Source organism: Bos taurus, chromosome 19 (genome assembly GCF_002263795.3).
Source record: "Bos taurus isolate L1 Dominette 01449 registration number 42190680 breed Hereford chromosome 19, ARS-UCD2.0, whole genome shotgun sequence".
Classification (NCBI taxonomy): Eukaryota; Metazoa; Chordata; class Mammalia; order Artiodactyla; family Bovidae; genus Bos; species Bos taurus.
Window position 1 is genome coordinate 18,130,666 of NC_037346.1, and position 19,511 is coordinate 18,150,176.

Consider the following 19,511-nt stretch of genomic DNA (forward strand, 5'->3'; position numbering starts at 1 on the left):
ATAGGTTCAGGCCAGATATCTCAGCTCATAATAAGAATAATAATCAGTGTAATATTGCAGTTTTAAGTTGCATTTACCATGTGCCAGGTGCTATTCTAAGCACTTCACTTATTGCTTCTCATAACCCAATGAAATAGGTTTAGTTACCCATTTTATGGATGAAGATACTGAGGCACAAGGAAGTCCAGTCACTTACCCAGGGTCACACAACTAGTAAATGGCAAAGCTAGGATTTGAACCCAGTCAGTCTGGGTCCCATGATTTTAACACTGGTCTTTATTGCTTCTTGGGCTTCCCTGTGGCAGGAAAATAATTCTCCTGCCAATGTAGGAGACTTGAATTCGATCCCTGGGTTGTGAAGATCCCCTGGAGAAGGAAATGGCTACCCACTCCAGTGTTCTTGCCTGGGAAATCCCATGGATAGAGGAGCCTGGCAGGCTACAGTCCATGGGGTTGCAGAGTCGGACACGACTTAGCGACTAAACAACAAACAGCAATATTGCTTCTTGTTAGTCTTTTTCATGCCAGAGTGTGGAAATGTACAGTTTCTCCATATCCTTAGCTCTCTTCTTTTCCCGTCTTCTGTGACTTTTCTCGCTTGGTGATGGTGATCGGATGCTCTTCTGCCGGTAACTTCTTCCTCTGTGAACCCAGGGGAACCTGGCCAATAGATGACCTACTTAGGTTTATTTCTTAAGTCATTCAATAAATGTTTTTAGGTTACGACATTAGAAATTACACATTGATTTACATCCACCTCCTTTCTGCAGCCTGTGGCCTGACACTTAGTTGGCCTAACCCATTAGCTCCTCCTTCCTCCTCCAAAGGTGCTTGACTGGGCCCCTCTTGGCAGGTGATTAACTGACAGTTAAGCTCAGTGTTACCTTAGTCAGACCTTTGCATTTTTGTCATTTTTCCTTTGAATGTGGATTGAAAATGTTTTCTTTTGTTGTTTAAAGTAATGCTGGTCATTGGCCATGACGGCAGAAGATGTGAATGGTGTGTTTGTGTTGGGGGCACCGTCTTGTGTTTGGGGGGAGGGCGCAGGCAGATAGGCCTACTTGAATAAAGGTAAACTTTATCTAGTTTTTTAAGGACTTCATAGTCAGAGGGGTGATTATACTCCTGCAGGCCCTGTCCTGTGGCTCAACCCAGTCTATGCTGAAGTTTCTGAAATGCTTCGAGCTGCTGATGTCAAAGAAACCTGTTACTGGCCAGCTCTTAACAGTCTCTCCAGCCCAGCCTCAGGTGATGCCCGGGTCCCCTCCTTCCCGGCCACTCCCTGACTTCCTGTCTTGAATATTCCTGCCTTCCCTTGCTTCTAAAATTTCCCGATTATACTATTTTTTAAACCATATTTTTACTGTCTCTTCTCTACCACCTCCTTTCTTTAGCTTCCCTTAGCCTGATAAAATATTTGCTGATCTGTAAAGTGTGTAGAAATATCTCAGAATATCACTGTTACTCAGACTTGAGCCCTGAGAATATATTCTATGCATTGGTAGTTTAATATTAAGTAAAGAATCTGGGATATTGAGAAATCTCATTTTTATAAGAGCATATCTGGGAAGAAGAAAATTTTCTTTGATGGTGAGACTTTTGTCTTAGTTCAGAAAATTATTTAATAATTCTTGGTTACTTGTGAATAAAGGAACTTTGTAATCCTCATTTCTCCTGTAAGCATTGTCATAGTCAGCTTATGCCCTATTGTTGCAAATAGCCTTGCTTTGCCCAATGCCAAGGAAGCCCAGAGGGAGAGTAGTCTTCCACTGTTGCTGTAAATGTTTGGCGAAGCGCTTAATTTTTTAAACTTTATTTTTTGCAATTGTTGCCTATAATGAGGGCATCCCAGGTGACTCAGTGGTAAAAGAATCCACCTGCCCATTTAGGAGATGGGAATTTGATCCCTGGGTCTGGAAGGTCCCCTGAAGGAGGAAACAACAACAAATATTCTTGCCTGGAAAATTCCATGGACAGAAGAGCCTGGCAGGGTACAGCCCATGGAGTGACAAAGAGTTGGATACTACTGAGTCCATCTATAATGAGCTTTCTGAGCCTGGATAGTGTTTGGAGAGGAGGTGGTGGTGTAAGCTTGTATGTTCTCCTCCCTACCGGGCTTTTTCAGTTTGGAGGGAAGTGTGGCTAAAGTTGACCTTGGAGTGTGGGTATTGTTGCAGCACTTGACGACGTTGCCATGTGAGTAATAGAAGCTGATTTTGGTTCTCTAATACATATATATTTATTAAAAAAAAAAAAAAAAAACAGGGACTTCCCTGGCAGTCCAGTAGTTAAGACTCTATGCTTCCACTGCAGGGGGCTCCAGTACGTCCCTGATTGGGAACTAAGATCCCGTATGCTGTGCTGTAAAAAAAAAAAAAAAAAAAATATGGAATTTAGAAAGACGGTCATGACGATCCTATATGCAAGGCAGCAAAAGAGACACAGATGTGTAAAGAACAGACTTTTGGACTATGTGGGAGAAGGTGAGGGTGGGATAATTTAAGAGAATAGCATTGAAACATGCGCATTACCGTATGTAAAATAGGTGACCAGTGCAAGTTCGATGCATGAAGCAGGGCACTCAAAGCTGGTGCTCTGGGACAACCCAGAGGGATGGGGTGGGGAGGGAGTGGGGTTCAGGGTGGGGGGACATATTGTACACGTGGCTGATTCATGTTGATGTATGGCTAAAACAACCACAATATTGTGAAGAAATTATCCTCCAATTAAATAAATTAATTAAAAAAAAAATCTTCCTTTTAACAGCCTTCCTTATCCTGGTAGCCTCGGAGGGTACTGTCTTCTTCTTTCCCCATGAGGAAATGAGAGCAGAGAGAGACTGACTCATCAATATTTAAATCCTGAGCGTCTCACCCCAGTCTGTGCTCTTAACCACTGTGCTACCCTGCCTTTCACAAGTAACATAACGTGGTAAATCGAGTGGTAAATCAGCTGGCTATTTTTTGTTAACTTTTTTCTACCAAGAACATCAAAAAGTAAAGTTCCACTAGCACTTTCACAGGTCCTCCCCTAGGCAGTGTGGCCAGGTTTTGGTAGCTGGTACTGAAATTGACAACCCTTGATTATATCCTTGCCCTGGGACTGTGTCAGTGGCGACTGTCAATCAATGGGACGGGACGAGGGGGGAAGTTATGTTCCAGTTACTTATTGTTGTGTAACAAGCCACCCCCAAACTTAAACAACTCTAGTCACTTATTTAGCTCAGGAAACTACAGTTCGCAGAGTATGGCAAGGACAACTCATCTCTGCTTATGCGGAGTCAGCTGGGGTGGTTTGACCAAGGATGGTGGATCGACTTCCAAGATGACCTGTTGACATGGCTGGCAGGTTGATTCTGGCTCCTGGGGCCTCTCTGTGGACTGCCTGTGCCTGCTCATAGCCTGCTGGCTGGGTTCCAAGAATCAGCATCCCAAGAGGTAGGAAATAGAAACTGAGAGCTTCTTAAGGTCGAGCCTGGAGACTAACCCAGCATCACTTCTGCCATGCTTTGTTGCTCAACTGCTCACAGAGTCCAGATCCCAGGGAGGAGACGTAGACCCTGCCTTATTTATTGATATTTTTTGCCGTGCCTTGAAACAAGTGGGATCTTAGTTCCCCAACCAGGGATCAAACCCATGCCCGCTGCCCAGTCTTAACTACTGGACCGTCAGGGAGATCCTTAGAGCCTGCTTTTTTGTTGTTGTTTTGGTTGACCTTCCTTGACCAGCACTCAGACTCACCCCCCACAGTGGAAGTGCAGAGTCTTAACTGCTGGACCACCAGGGGAAGTCCCTAGACTCTGCTGCTTGATGGAGGAAATATCAATGAATTTGGGGGCTTTCTCTTAGAAATGCCATGGTTGGTAGCTGTTAGAAAGGGGTTTCTTGGAATATGTGCATTTGGTTTAATGCTTGCCTTGTTTGAACATTAGCATTACCTTTGCTAAATGAATTTAAGCTGGAGGAGATCTCTATTTTTCTGTACAAGCTTGGTCTCTGTCATTACCAAGTGTATCTTTAATACTAATTACTACCTCTTCATATCGTAAAAAAACAAAAATCTCAGTCTAATATAATTTTATCTGGTAAAATCCCAGCTGGGCATAATCTCTACTAGGATTAGGAAGTTAATTTAACTATAGGGTCTTTGAAACCTTATCGCTTTCTTCTTTTATTGAGACAGTGCCCTGTCCCAGGTGAATACAGCTTTGCTGGTGTTTTCTGTTTTGTTAGAGTGATCCCCTCTGGAGGCTTGATGTGTAGTTCTTTCCGGGTGAAGCTTGTGTCTTATTACAGGTGTGGGATATGTTGTCAGACAGAAGTTTTCCCCACAGACCTTTTATTATAGACTTGGATGAGATAAGACAGGTGGTTCCTAAGTAGACTAAGGATTCTGTAGTTTTTAGTTTGTTTGTAGAGAGAGGATGACATGAAATCATAGAATCATATCTGCTTTGGGATGTTCACAAGGAGTTATAACCATTCCTTACAGATAATCTGAGGAATATTTCTTATACTTTTTTCCTATCCATATCTCTGTCTGAAACTGCTTTTCTAAAATGTAAGGACAGTTCTCTTGCTCACCTGAGGTCTTTCTGAATGATGCTGACCATTTCATTCAACGCTTATTCCACTCTGATGGTATTTACACTATTTGGTATGGTTGGGAATGCAAAGTTTTTAAAAAAAGAAAAAACAAGAACCTTTGGCTAATAGTTTATAAGTTAGGATAAGAGAGATTCTGAGGAACTTCCCTGGTGGTTCCGTGGCTAAGACTATGCACTTCCAATGCTTCCGTTGCAGAGGGTATGGGTTCGATCCCTGGTCAGGGAACTAAGATCCCACATGCCGTTCAGCGTGGCTAAAAATAAAGAAACTGGTAGCACCGTAGCACCATTAAAAAAAATATGATTAGACAGTCAAACCTTAAAAAAAAAAAATCCTGAATGCTGTGAGATATAGGGGAAGGGAAATTTACTTCTAGATGAGGGGGTGATGAAGGCTTTATCTCAGAGTTAGAAAGGACAGTTCAGGTAGGGAAATAAAGCAAGAACCAAAGATATGGAGGAGGGAAAATATGGAGAACAGGAAGTAATTGGTATAAATGGAGTTAATAGAGACAGGCACATAGAGAGAGCCCCAGAAAAGTAGGATATTCTTAGTTCTGAAGAATTTAATGAGTTAATGTCTATAAATCCTCATTACATGCTCAGGAGGTAGAAATGTTATATAGATGAGGAAACTGAGGTGTAAAAAGATTAAACCACCTGCCTGAGGTTGTACAGATTCTTTTGGGGGGGATTCATACCGTGAGGTGTTGGGGGCCAGAGTGAGATACTCCGCCCGTGACAAAGGTCATGAGGAAGGAGGCTCGACATACGCAAAGGCGGGATCGAGCCTCAGGAGTCCCCCTGGAAATCCTCGAGCGTCTACCCCCATAACCAGAGCCTGCCTACTTTACTACTTTGTGCTCTTACCTACACCTCTGACTTTACGGGGGGCTGTCCCCCACCACCTCTTTCGGAGAAGGAGTTAACCTAGAGCTCCAGTTAATAATAATTCCTGGGCGTGATGAGTGTTTTAACCTACAAACTCCTCTGAAGGTTCTCTAGCCTGCCTGACAGGCTCGTCCGGCCACATGTGATTGCTCACAGCCTCCCAACCGTGAGAGGCACGAGATGCTTTAAACCCTCTAAAAACAGGTTCTTTAGAGAAGTTAGAAAACTATAAGTATAGTGGGCTAATTAGAAATTGTGTTGGTGAAGGGTTTTTCATTTGTTGAGCCAATGTTTGTTGCTAAGTCTCCATATCCCCTGCCCTTACACACATTAATGAATATATAGAATTAACCTTTGATATTAATCACGTTAGACCTTAGGCTAAGTAAATTCTTTCCTTAACTAAAACCCACTACACCCTCACCCTGTAGGAATGTAACTTTATTTGGGTGGCGTCTGTTTTGAGAATAATCAGCCCTGGAGAAATAAGTGTCCTGGTTGATTGACTGCTGTCACAAGGAGAGGGTCGTAAATTGTCAGCAGGCCCCCCTGGCCAGAAGATGATGTAACACCCCTAAGACCTCTGTATACATTTGTATGAAGCACCTGACTTTGATAAAAGTCAGGACTGCTGACCCCGCGTGACTTTTGCATAACATCTCAGTGTATAAAAGTAGACCATGGAAAATAAAGAATGGGGATCAGTTTCTCGAAATACTGGTCTCCCCATGTCGCTCTCTCTCCCACTCTGGCTGAGTCTCCATCTGGAGCGCGGAACCCACCATGCTTACTAATTATGCCTGGGCTTCTAAGATCCGACCGGGGAGGCCTCAGTGTCTCCTCTCCTTCGGGAGAATGGAAGGACGCCTGTGGCCTACGTAAGTGGTGCAAGCTTCTTGTCTTAAAGTTTTATTGGTCTCCCGTGTAAACCAAGCCACTCAGCCTCTTTTCTCCACTGAATTTTCCTACTGAGCTATCCTCATCCTATTACTCTTTATATCTTTAATTAATATCTAATTGAAGCTATTGTATCCTGATCCTCGCCTATGCCGTCTCTCCTTCGAATACCCTGGATCAGCCGGGGCTGGTCCCCGGCAGTGAGGCATGTGGGATCTTAACCAGAGATGGAACCTGTGCCTCTTGCAGTGGAAGCGTGGAGTCCTAACCACTGGACCACCAGGGAGTTCCGTGTACAGATTCTTATAGTTATCCTGAGATTCAGATCCTGGCAGTCCAGCCCCGTAGGTCTCTCTCCGCTTGGACCTAGAATGTGACAGGAAGCCATTGGAGGACATTGAGCAGATGAATGAGGTGATCTGATGTGCGTTTTACAGGTGGTTTTGGCTGCTGGGTGGAAAGAAGTCTGGAAAGTGGTGAAGGCCTGGAGACCAGTTAGGAGGCTGGAGAGGAGGGGCAAAAATGTTAACCAGAAATGAGGGAAAAGCTGCGCTCAGCATTAAAGGGTTAATCTTGTTGACAGCTCAACCTGGACCAGAAGTTAGTGATAAGTGGTCAGAATCTGGGTTTATTTTGAAGGAAGCACTGACAGGATTTATTGACAAGTGGTTGTAGGGTATGAGAAAAGTGTAACCTCCGGGTTTTCGGAGTAAGTAACTTAGGGTAGAATTGTCATTTACTGAAGTAGGTGAGGCCTTTTGAGGAACCTGTTTCTGGGTGAATATCAGTTTGTTCTTTCACAAATTAATTTCCTTATAAGACATTTAAGTGAAGATGTGGAGTGGACAGTGAATATACAAGTGTGGAGTTAAGTGGAGAAGACCAGGCTGAAGATACTAGTGAGAGGTTTTTTTTTTTTTAGTTTTTTTTTTTTGTCTGCACTGTGCAACATGTGGGATCTTTGTTCTCTGACCAAGGATCGAACGTGTACTCCTTGCATTGGAGGTGTGGGTCTTAACCACTGGACTGCCAGGGAAGTCCAACTTCAGAGGTTTTAACATGGTGGTTTAGTCGCTAAGTCATGTCCTTCTCTTGGCGACCCCATGGACTGTAGCCTGCCAGGCTCCTCTGTCCATGGGATTTTCCAGGCAAGAGTACTGGAGTGGGGTGCCATTGCCTTCTCGAGTAGATGCATAGCAGTACCTTAGTTCTGAATTTTTTCCACTTCTGGAAACTTTTTGGAGGAATGAAAGAGGTGGGGGAACCCAGAAGTGCTTTTTCAATAGAACTAAGTAATACAGAAAACTCAAATTCCAAATTAGCTGTAAAGACTTCATAAAAACACAACTAGGCAGGAAGTCATGATATTTGCTGGCCAACCTCAGAATCTCCAGATATTCAGTCCCAAAAGAAGACCCCACAAGACTATGAACAAGGCCAGGAAAGAACAGTGCTTGAGTGTTCCTGAGGAAGCAGAGAGAAAAGGTGTAACAAATCTCCAGGGCAGTCAGAGTGCATCACTTTACGAAGCAGGGGCTGTGTCTTTTGGTGACAGTGGACAGTGGTCTGTAAGCAGCCTTTGACGAGAGCTCCTCTGTCCATGGAATTCTCCAGGCAAGAATACTGGAGTGGGTTGCCATTTCCTCCTCCAGGGGATCTTCCCGACCTAGGGATCGAACCCAGGTCTTCTCCTGCATTGCAGGCAGATTTTTTTTCACCGTCTCAGCCACCGGTGAAGAGAACTCAGGTATATAAATCTGAAAGTCACCCTTTTTAGGTTTTTTTTTTCCCCTCCGACAGTACTGCTTGGCCTGTGGGATCTTGGTTCCTCGAACAGGGATCAAAGTCCCGCAGCTGTGAAAGGGCAGAGTCCTAACCACTGGACCACCAGGAAATTCCCATCTTCATTTAATTTTTTAAAAAATGCCTTCCATCAGTGTTTTGTCATTTTTTTTCTTGTCTTACTACACATGCTAGGAAGTGTAATTCTGAGCAGCAGCGCTGAAAGTAGACATCCTTGTCTCATTCCAGATCTAGGAATAAGGTGCTAGTATGATGCCAGCTGTAAGTTTTTTGTGGATACCCTCTATCGGGTTAAGGAAGTTTCCTTCTATTCTTACTTTGCTGAGAGCTTTATCTATAAATGGATGTTTAATTTTGTCATATTATCTTTATGTAACTAATCAGATAATATGGTTTGTCTTCTGTTGATATGATGACAGCGATAGATTTTTAAATACTGGATCAGCTTTGCATTCCCATGAGAAGCCCTACTTGACTATGTGTTCTTCTTTTGTATATATTGCTGTAAATTTAGCTTTTATTAATTTTTTGAGGATTTTTACATCTCTTCACAAGAGAGATATCTGTCTCTTTTCTTACAGTGTGTTTGGTATCAGGGTAATTGCCAGCCTCATAGAGTGAGATGGGAAATCATTCTTCCTCTTTTATTTCTCAGAACTGTCTGTGAGAATTGGCATTGTTCCTTAAATGTTTGGTAGAATTCACCAGTGAATTCACCATCCTAGGAGTTTCTTTGTTGGAAGATTTTCAATTTTTACAATAATAATAAGATAATCAGTTTTATTTTAAGAGAGGATAAAAGCTATTTTAGTATTTGTATAGTAAGGAATATATTTCTATATAAAAAAATCCTTGTCTTCCATGACTTGATAAGACATCCCTTTTCTCTTTTTTTTCCCCTGACAAGTCAAGCTGTGCCTTGACCCTCTTTGTTAACATATGGCTTATTTGTTCCTTGGGCTAGATTCCCGTTGGTGACACACAGGCCAGCTGGCTGTGTTCCTGGAAGTCCTTGCAGTCTTCCCAGCAGTGTGTGAGGGTCCTGACTGCTGTTGCTGCATCCTTGTCAGTCTTAAGTGTTACTGTTTTAACCTGTAGCTATAGGCCATGATAATATTCTTCTTCTCTTTCTTATATTTATCATAAAGTTGGATACTTTCCATAATATATTTGGATATATTATCCAAACAACTGGATTTTTGGACCTTTGCTCCAGGTGTCCACTGTGGGAAGAAGGAAATGTGAGGTTCTGAGGCTTTTCCCAGTTAGCCAAAGTGCGGAGTAATAGGTTTAGCGTTCTTTTTGCTGTCAACCTTGCTGCTTTTTGTTCTGAACCATGTTCTTTCTCAGAATACTCTATCTTTGAGAACAATTATCCTCTGCAACTTTCTACATGATTCTGTGCAGTGGATGCCTTCCTGCTAATTTGTACATAAGTTGATTTTTTAAGTTAATTGTATCTCTGAGGTCACTGTACCCTGCCATCAATTATTTTATATGCCATTTGTCTTTTTTATATACTTTTTATATTTGGATGATTTATAGGAAAGTTTTGTTTTTTTTTTAATAGGACTTGTTTGTGTGAGAGAACCATTCAGATAGTTTTTTTAGGATATGATGTCCTGATTACTTGTCTTGCAACTTAAAAATTCAAAAATGTTAGGAATCCCTGAAAGTCCGGTGGTTAGAATGCAGTGCTTTCCGTTCTGGGGATCCAGATTCATTTGCTGGCTGGGGAACTAAGATCCTGCAAGCTGTGTGGTATGCCCCCCCACCCCGAAAAAATATTCAAAGATGCTAAATTTACATTCTGTTTCTTAGTGAGCTATGAAAATAATTCTGGGTTTCAGGAAAATTAGCTCTTTATTTTCATGGTTCATTTTATATTCAAAGAAATTTTTGTAAGCTTTTAATGGCAGCCTTGTGTTGTTTATCAAATGCTGTTTTCATGCAGAATGTTTCTAGGAACAGTTTTGCGATTTATTCAAATTAAGAGTTTTTTTTTCCTTTCTTCCCAAGATGTTTTTTTTCTTACTGCTTTGAGTTTCTTTTTTTTTAATTGGAAGATAATTGGTTTACAGTGTTGTGTTGGTTTCTGTCATACGTCATCATGAGTCAGCCATAAGTATACCTATGTCCCCTCCTGCCCACCTCCCTCCCCATCCCACCCCTCTAGGCTGCCACAGAGCACTGGGTTGAGCTTCCTGTGCTATGCAGCAACTTCCTGCTTTTGAGTTTTAACTCATACTTTATTTCAAGAAAATTTGAGTTAATTATTCATTTAAGAAGTTTAATCACAGGAAAAAATGTACATTTGAAATAAGCTGGCCAAACTCAAGTGAGAGCACAGTGCACTAAAAGATACCAGTTGCAAGCTCAGGGGTCCCCAGGGCCCATCCTCACTTCTAACTACATAGGTGGCTACAAATTCCAAGGTTTCCATGACCACGCTCAGGTTTTATAATTTGCTGGCATGACTCACAGAACTCAGGAAAGCACTTCACTTATGATAACAGTGTTAATATAGCAGGAGGATACACATCAGAACCTGCCAGAGAGAGGGACTCACAGGGCGAGATGTGAGGGGTTCCAGACCAAAGCATACATTTCAGGGATGCAAGACTTTGCAATAACAATACTCAGAGTATTACAAAGCAGGAATGCTCACTCAGCCTTTAGTGTCCAGAGTTTTTATTGGGATTTTATTGATTGCAGGAGACCCAGGTTCAATCCCTGACTTGGGAAGATCCCCCAGAAAAGGAAATGGTAACCAACACAATGTTCTTGCCTGGAAAATCCCATGGACAGCAGAACCTGACGGGCTATAGTCCACAGGTTTGCAAAGAGTCAGACACAACTGAGCACACACACACACACACACACACACATCTGGGAGATTGGACTGACATCTCTTTGCTCAGAGCCTCAACCCTGTGATCATATGTTTGACTTGTTCCTGTCCTGAGTCGTCATGTTAGCACAAACTATCTAGGGACCCACCTGGAGCACCTCATTAGCATGGTGGATCTGAGATGCCCACCATGAGTAATGAAGACACACTACTGTCACTTGGAACATTCTAGTGGTTTCGAGATTGTTTCCAGGCATTAAGGCAAGCCAAATTCTTCATTAGGCAATACTAAAACGAATAATTACTATCCTCCATCTATTAGTGATAATATTAGCATGTTTTTATTTTTTAGAGAAATAATATTAGAGATGTTAGGGATAAAATTGAAGTATCTTGTGTTCCTCACATTCATCTCTCTCTCTATATATATATATGTATATAATATATATATTTATCCATATAGTGTTCTGTGAGTTTTTGTTTTTTTGTTTTGATTTTAAAAAATACTTATTTTTATTTATTCAGTTGGCTGTGTCAGGTCTTGGTTGCAGCATGCAAACTCTTAGCTGTGGCATGTGGGATGTAGTTTCCTGACCAGGGACTGAACCTGGGCACCCCCTGCATTGGGAGCAGAGAGTCATAGTCACTGGACCACCAAGGAAGTCCCTGATTTGTGTGTTTTTAAAATCTTTATAAACATGATTTTTCAGATTCACAGAAGAATTGCAAGAATAGTACAAAGAATCCCCGAATAGCCTTCACCCAGACTCCGCAATACTACATTTGCTTCATCATTTTCTTTTTTTTTTCCCAAATCATTTTCAGTGAGTATTTCATAAAAAGAGATCATAAAAATCATAAAGTTAACATTGATACACTATTATCTAACCTATAGAGCTTACTAGATTTAGTTGTCCCAATTAACGTTCTTTGCGGAAAAGAAAAAGATCTTGGATCCTGTGTGATATTCATTTGTTATGTCCCTTTAGCCTCATTTATTTATTTACTCTTGGTTGTGCTGGGTCTTTGCTGCTTCGAGCGGCCTTTCTCGTTGCAGAGAGCAGGGGGCCCCCTTGGTTTCGGTTCCCGGGCTTCTCGTTGGATGGCTTCTCTCGTTGCTGAGCACAGGCTCTGGGTGCTCTCAGTTGCTCTGCAGCATGTGAGATCTTCCTGGACCAGGGATTGAACTCATGTCCCCTGCACTGGCAGGCAGATTCTTGCTTTCTTTTTTTGAGTTATTTATTCATTCTTGGCTGTGCTTGTTCTTCGTTGCTGTGGCACGCTTTCTCTGGTTGCAGGGAGCGGGGGCTGCTCTTCCCTGAGGTGCCTGCGCCTCTCATTGTGGTAGCTTGTCGAGCGGAACACAGGCTCTAGGCTCACAGGCTTGGACAGTTGCGGCACTTGGGCTCAGTAGTCGTGGCGCAGGGTCTTAGCTGCTCAGAGGCATGTAGAGTCTTCCCATACCGGGTATTGAACCCATGTCACCTGTGTTGGCAGGCAGATTCTTATGCACTGGGCCACCAGGGAAGTCTCTCTTTAGCGTCTATTAACCTGGAACAGTTTCTCTCTTTTCAATTGTATGATATTGGCATTTTTTAAGAGCACAGGTCAGTTATTTTATAGACGATCCCTCATTTTGGGTTTTTCTGGTGTTTCCTAAATGTTAAGATTCAGGTTGTGTATCTTTAGCGGGAACACTATAGAAGTACTGTTGTGTTCCTCTCAGTGCCTTGAATTCTTTTGGATATATGCCCAAGAGTGGGATTGCTGGATCATGTGGTGGCTCTATTTTTAGTTTTGTGAGGAACCTCCATTCTGTTTTACAGAGTAGCTGGACCAATTTACATTCTCACCAACAGTGCTAGTACTTTATTTAGGATTTTTACATCTGTAGTCAGTCATCAGAGTTGTTGGCCTGAAGTTTTCTTTTCTTGCAGTGTCTTCCTCTGACTTTGGTTTCAGGATAATTTTAACCTTGTAAGTTTGGAAATGTCGACCAAAAAAAACCCAAAATTGCACAACATGAGAATTGCAAAATAAGTTTTATTTGAGGCAAAATGAGGACTATAGCCTGGGAAATAGCATTTCAGGTAGCTCCGAGAAACTGCTCCAAAGAGGCAGTGGGGAAAGGTCAGTGTGTATGATTTTGGTGAAAGGGGAATACATGCAATCAAGCGCTTTTTTTTTTTTTGCAGAAGGTTTCTGCTAGTCAGGAAGAACAGTCATCATCGTAAAGGATTTTAGTGCTTTTCTAGGTATGAGGAGATACAAGAATTGGGCTCATAAAATCTGCTTCTGAAAATATCTAATTGCCTGAAGACCTGTCCTGCCAGTTTTCCCCTGAGCACAGCATGCCTCGTTCCTGCTGTCCTCCCTGAACCCCTTTCACGGGTGTTGAAAATCAGCAGCTGCAGCAGCACATGATTTAATTCCTTGTAGAGGTAGATGGCAACTGCCCTTGGCGAGTGCCAGTTTGTAGTTGACTATTCCCTCCTCTTTAGTGTTTTTGAAGACTTTAAGAAGGATTGTATTTATTGTTTAATCATTTGGTAGAATTCACCAGTGAGGCTCTTTGGTCCAGGGCTGCTGTTTACTGATAGTCTTGGTACATTTTTGATTACTGATCCAGTCTCCTTTCTAGTTATAAGTCTGTTCAGATTTGCTGTGTGTTTATGATTCATTCTTGGTAGGTTGTATATTTGTAGAAATTTACCCATTTCTTCTAAATTATCCAATTTCTTGGTATATTTTGTTTATGCGTTTCTTATAATCTGTTCAATTTCTATGGTATCAGTTGTAATGTCTCCTCTTTCATTTCTGACTTTGTATCTTGTCTTTCTTTATCTTAATCTAGCTGAATCTGTCAACTTTGTCAGTCATTTCAAAAAAACAACTCTTAGTTTTGTTGATGTTTTTCTGTTGTTTTTCTAGTCTCTATATTGTTTGTTCCTGCTCTAATATATTATTATTTCCTTTCTTCTCCTAACTTAAGTCTTAGTTCTTTTTTGTTCTTTGAGATGTAAGTTGTTTTCTGATATTTTAAAAAATTTTTATTTTAATTTTTTGGAAATTGGATTTAAAAAAAAAACACAAACTTTTTTTTGGTTGCCCCACATGGTATGTGGGGTGTTCGTACCCTGACCAGGGATCGAGTCCATGTCCCCTGCATTGGAAATGAGAGGCTTTAACCACTGAACCAGCAGGAAAGTCCCTGGTATCTTTTTAGATGTATGTGTCTGTCAACTTTGCTCTTCAGTGCTTTTGCTGCATCCTATATGTTTTGGTTTTGTTTTCATTTGTATCAGGACATTTTCTAATTTTCGTTTTGATTTTGTCTTTGATCCGTTGGCTGTTCAAAAGTTTGTTAATTTCCACATATTCGTGAGCTTTCTAGTTTCCCTTCTGCCATTAATTTATAGTTTCATTCCGTTGTGGTCAGAAAATAAACACGGTGTAATTTCAGTCTTCCTGAATTCGGTGTGACTTATTTTGTGACCTACTGTGTGCTGTATCCTGGAGAACGTTCCTTGTATGCTTGAGAAGAATGTATAGTCTGCTTTTGGGAGGAGTGTCCGTATCATTTACGGTGTTACTCAGATCCCCTACTCCTTACTGATCTTCTGTCTGGATATTCTATCCACTATTGAAGTAGAGTATTGAAATCTTCTATTATTGTGTAACTGTTTTCCCCTTCAGTTCTGTCATTTTTTGCTGCATATATTTAAGTGCTCTGATGTTGGGTGCGTATATATTTATAATTGTTCTATCTTCCTGGTAAATGGACTTCCCTTGAGTTTGTGTGTGCAGTTTCTCAATTAGAGCCTTGCTGGCTTTTCAGGCGCTCGTAATCTCTTGCTCCCTCTGGTGCCAGTTTGTGGTACTGCACGTCCTGCAGCCGCAGGGTGCCTTCACTCCCTTGGACCCAGTGGCCCCCAGACATCCAGAGTATGCTGGCTCCCGACAAGGGAATGAGACAGATACCATTCCCTTGAGCTGGCCTGTGGAAAGATAGCACACCAGAAGGATGTCTTGCTCTTCTCCCTCCCTGCAGCACTGGCTGCAGGCTGCCACCCCTCACTTTTCTTGGCAGCATTCAGGCATCCATGCTATGCCAGTTCCTTCAGTGCACCAAATGAGACATGACAGAAACCAGTCCTCTGGGAAACCCTCCAAGGAGCTGGAATGTTGGATGTACACTCCATTCCTGTGTGTCTTTTCTGAAGGAAAAGTCAGGAGCTGGGCTGTTCTTGCCTGGTTCTGAGCTGTGGTAGCTTGGAAGAGGGGTTGACATGAGGCAAGTGAAATTACTCTTCTCACCCAGTTCAGTGCAGCTGTTCTCAGCTGTGTGCTCCTTTGGGACTTTTTAACTGAATTCTGGAACTCTCCTAAAGGTATTTTGGTCTGTATATCATTTAGAAAGTGTGTGTCCCCATGGTAGAATGAGTCCTAGGACTTAACTATGCTGTCGTATGGCTGGCGTCATTCTCCTCCTTCTTTATACTGCTGGTTTAGAAATGAAATGACTTCAGAAACCCACCCACATGTTTATTATGGACTCCATGTTTGCCACTTCACAAGGAAAGACATCTTGAGGCCACTCTGGGTATCAGTAACCACGTCTTCCCTCAAAAGCTACGTGCTGCCCCTCACTCATTTTTCTTTTTCTGTCCTTGCAAAGTCTAGCTTTCTGGAATGGAGAGAAAGATGACCCCGGTCATCGGGATGTGGGTTGACCATTATATCTAAGTACATGATGACATGTTGTTTGAGACTTAGACGCAAAAGGAAATGCTTCAACTTACTATGTATGAAGTTCTCCAGCCAGAATATGTCCATAACCATATTATCCTCTGTTTTAAAAGAGGGATAATGTCTATTTTTAAATGCTTGGTAAACAGTAGTCATTACATAGACTCTCCTAATAAAAGTTTAAGTGATGATCACATTCGTTATAATAGCAAATATGACACATTTTCTATATGTCTAGAACCAGAACATAGAGCTGAAATATGCTGTCATAGCCTTAAACAGGTAACATGGACTCTGAAGTCAGAATGCCTGAGTTCGTGTCCTAGCTCCACCACTCAGCTCAGTGATCAGATCAGTTTATTTTCCCTTTTTCTTAAACCTTATTTTTTCTTTTGTGTCTGAGTTTACTCATGTATAAACTGGGTATGATAATAACAGTGCCTACATCATGGATTGTTAAAAACGAACTGAATGAGAAGATTTATAGATAAGATATACGGACACAAAGTTTTCAGAACAGGACCTGGAATTTAAGAAGTGCTAAATTATTGTTAGCTATTCTTAAGAGTAATCGTGATGAAATTGCTCTTGTTATGCTTAGCAACTAGTAGAGATCACATTAAAAAAATATTTAAAAGATTTTTCTGCCCCGTTGACAGAGTTGAAACTGTGGGACAACCAGACAGAAGAGACAGTATAGGAGTGTGTGCAGAAAAACAGAATGGATATGACTCCCTGCAGCGGGATCAAGCAGTATGCATTAGTACAAATGGTAAGTAAGGAGAAAATAACTGCCATTCTCTTTGAAATGTATAATTTACTATAATAAGATTTGAATCAGTATCACACGTTTATACCAGAAGATGAAAAAATTTAGGTCTTAATGACATATCTATGTGACTGCTTCATACCAGGCATTATTCTATACCCTTTAAAAATACCTTATTTAATCTTTAACACCTTTTTGAAGTGAGGAGTAGCATTATATCCATTTTGTAGTTGATGAAAGGGCTTCCTAGGTGGCTCAGTGGTAAAGAATCTGCCTGACAATGCAGGAGACGCAGGTTCGATCCCTGGGTTGGGAAGATTCCCTGGAGGCGGAAATGGCAACCTACTCCAAGTATTCTTGCCTGGGAAGTTCCATGGACAGAGGAGCCTGGTGGCTACAGTCCATGGTGTCGCAAAGAGCTGGAAAGGAGCACGCCCAGCGCTGAGTGGGCACACCCAGCACACGGTAGATGAGAAAAGCCACAGAGAAGCTGGGGCTGAAGTAGCTGGCCTAAAGTCACTTAGTGTGGAGGTGATTGAGCTGAGATTTTTTGCCAGGCAGTTTACTCCTGGATTCCGTGTGCCTAAGTCATCTGAATTCAACATAGAGAAGATAAATTCAGCATAGGTTAGGGAAATGAGGAGAGTTTACATCTATAGTGTTCTTTGGTCCCTTACTTCACAGTGATCACACTTAAAAATCACTACCAAGATGTGTTAATATTTTATGGTGTGGGTCAAACAGTCGGTAGACAGGATCCTTATGTATTCCATGTGAAACAGTCCTGCTATTCCACAGGAAGGAAACTCATGGTCTCTTTTAAAAGAGTGGAACCCTGGACCAGAAGCCTAAAACGTTATTAAAGCTTTAACTTTTCCTTCTGCCTTGGGAATGTGGGGTTAATGAACATATTTAACTGCATTATCTTTGACCAGTTGGCATTCCAAAATGTTTTCTTTAATTAGGAAATTAGCTGCATTACCAATAATCTAGCATCTTGTTTCCATTCTTAGTTGCTGCTCACATGTCAATGACTCTTTACCTTAACATTTTAGGTGCAGTTTTTGTAAATGGAAAAGAAATGACTAATCAGTTGCCCGCAGTTACTTCTGGGTCCACTGTCACATTTGACGTTGAAGCTGTGACTCTAGGATCCACCAATAATAACGAAGGCGGAAACTTCAAGCTTCGAGTGACTATTAGCTCAAATAACAGAGAAGTGGTGTTTGATTGGTTACTCGATCAGTCTTGTGGTTCTCTTTACTTTGGATGCTCATTTTTCTATCCTGGGTGGAAAGTGCTGGTGTTCTAGGTTTGCCTATGATTGGCTTTGGGTGTGCAGGGGTTTCACATAGCTTTCCTCTCAGCCCAGTTGTCATTGGTTTAAAAAATGGTTAAATTCATCTCTCAGTTAAGCCATTGGAAACAGAAATTATTTACGGGATATCTTTTGGACTATCTCAGCAATAAGAGGCATGAATATGGTAGACAAAACCGTCGCAATGCAGTCCATTTTATTTTTTAGTATAGTGTTAATTGGAATATGACATTACAATAAAAATCAAACTGGCTTTTAAAGTATGAGGAGATACAGAAAGCCCTATGAACCCTTCCACTGTACTTCTAAAGTTGGTTGTAAGAACAGAAAAATGCAACATAACATCATTTTTTATTAAGTCTCCATCTTTTAAAGATCCAAGGCCATTTAAGACTTTAGAATGAAAAGCCAGGACTAGACCAGGCAGAATATGCCATAATGTACGCTGTGACGGACACTCCCTTGTGTGTTCTCCACAGGAGTGTTGCATATGCTCTTCATCTTCAGGGATTTGTAAGCAGTATTGAATTTTATCTCATGTTCAGTAATCTTTAAGTCCCAAAAGTGTGATAAGTTTTAAAAATTACTGAGCAAATGTCTACAACAGGCAAAGTGTTTTCTTTTGTTCTTTCCTTGCAGCTCCATTCCCAGTTAGGTTTGAGGGGTTTTACAGGGTAAAACTACTTACGGAAGTAGTATGCACAGCAGTGTTATTAATAGCTATGTCCCACGTTTGAAATAGGCACCGGTGCGTATCCAGCCTAGTGACTCGCATGTCGCTCTTGATGGGGTCTGAGTTGCAATCCAGTTCATGAGTGGTCTTTTAGTGGACCAAACAAGTGTAGGCTAAATACTTGACCTATTTTTTGGGAAACAAATTTGTTTAAAATATTTATTTGAAGGACTTGGATGTAAACATGATTATCTTAACTTGCTATTTACCAGCCTAAGATCTTTTCTCTTTAATGTGAATTTTTTTTTTTTTTTCCATTTTTAAGAGTAGAAAAGTGGAAAAGCAAGTTTGATATTTTTGTAAGATAATTTATTGGGGGATTCCAGTTCCCTATTAGACAATCATGACCTTTTCCCATTGCCTTTTTATATATAAGTAAGCTGTTTTTCACTTGTTTAGTGATTAAGAAGATGTGCTAGAATGTAGATGCCTCGTCCAACTATCTGAAACAAAAATAAAAAAGTAAAAGGTATGTGTGTGTATTTTTTTTTTCTTTCATGAGATTTAATTAATTCAGATTTAATCTTTTAAGTAGAGGGAGAAAAGTCATCTTCACTTTTAACTGTGTGTGTGTATATATAATAGTAATAAATAAGTTATGTACACATACATAAGATGTGTATTGTCAAGACTGTACTCCTTCCAGAGGGTCTAGGGGAGCATCCTTGGAGTTACTGGTGGCCACAGGCATTGTAACTACAGTCTCTGTCTCTGTCTTCCCATGGCCTTCTCCCTTGGGCTTTTTTTTTTTTTTCCCCAACTGCCCTGTGAGGCTTGCAGGATCTTAGTTCCCCAACCAGGGATTGAACCCAGGCCCATGGCAGTGAAAACACCAAGTCCTAACCACTGGACCTCGAGGGAGTTCCCTCCTTTTGTCTCTTATAAGGACATTTG

The 19,511-nt window shown here is 41.3% G+C and overlaps 1 protein-coding gene and 1 non-coding gene across 2 annotated transcripts in view; both read left to right on the plus strand.

Annotated features, from left to right (window-relative positions):
* The window catches only part of CRLF3 (cytokine receptor like factor 3), a 41,530-nt gene extending 23,182 nt beyond the window's left edge, over positions 1-18,348 (plus strand). The window contains exons 7-8 of the mRNA NM_001192650.1: positions 16,457-16,569; positions 17,622-18,348. Coding sequence (NP_001179579.1) covers positions 16,457-16,569; positions 17,622-17,878 — 370 coding nt within the window. The 3' untranslated portion in view covers positions 17,879-18,348. The remainder of the gene's footprint in view (positions 1-16,456; positions 16,570-17,621) is intronic.
* LOC112442816 (small nucleolar RNA SNORA30/SNORA37 family) lies at positions 3,008-3,138 on the plus strand. Its single transcript, XR_003031108.1, has one exon. It is a non-coding gene; the product is annotated as a small nucleolar RNA SNORA30/SNORA37 family (small nucleolar RNA).
* Positions 18,349-19,511: the final 1,163 nt, after the last annotated feature.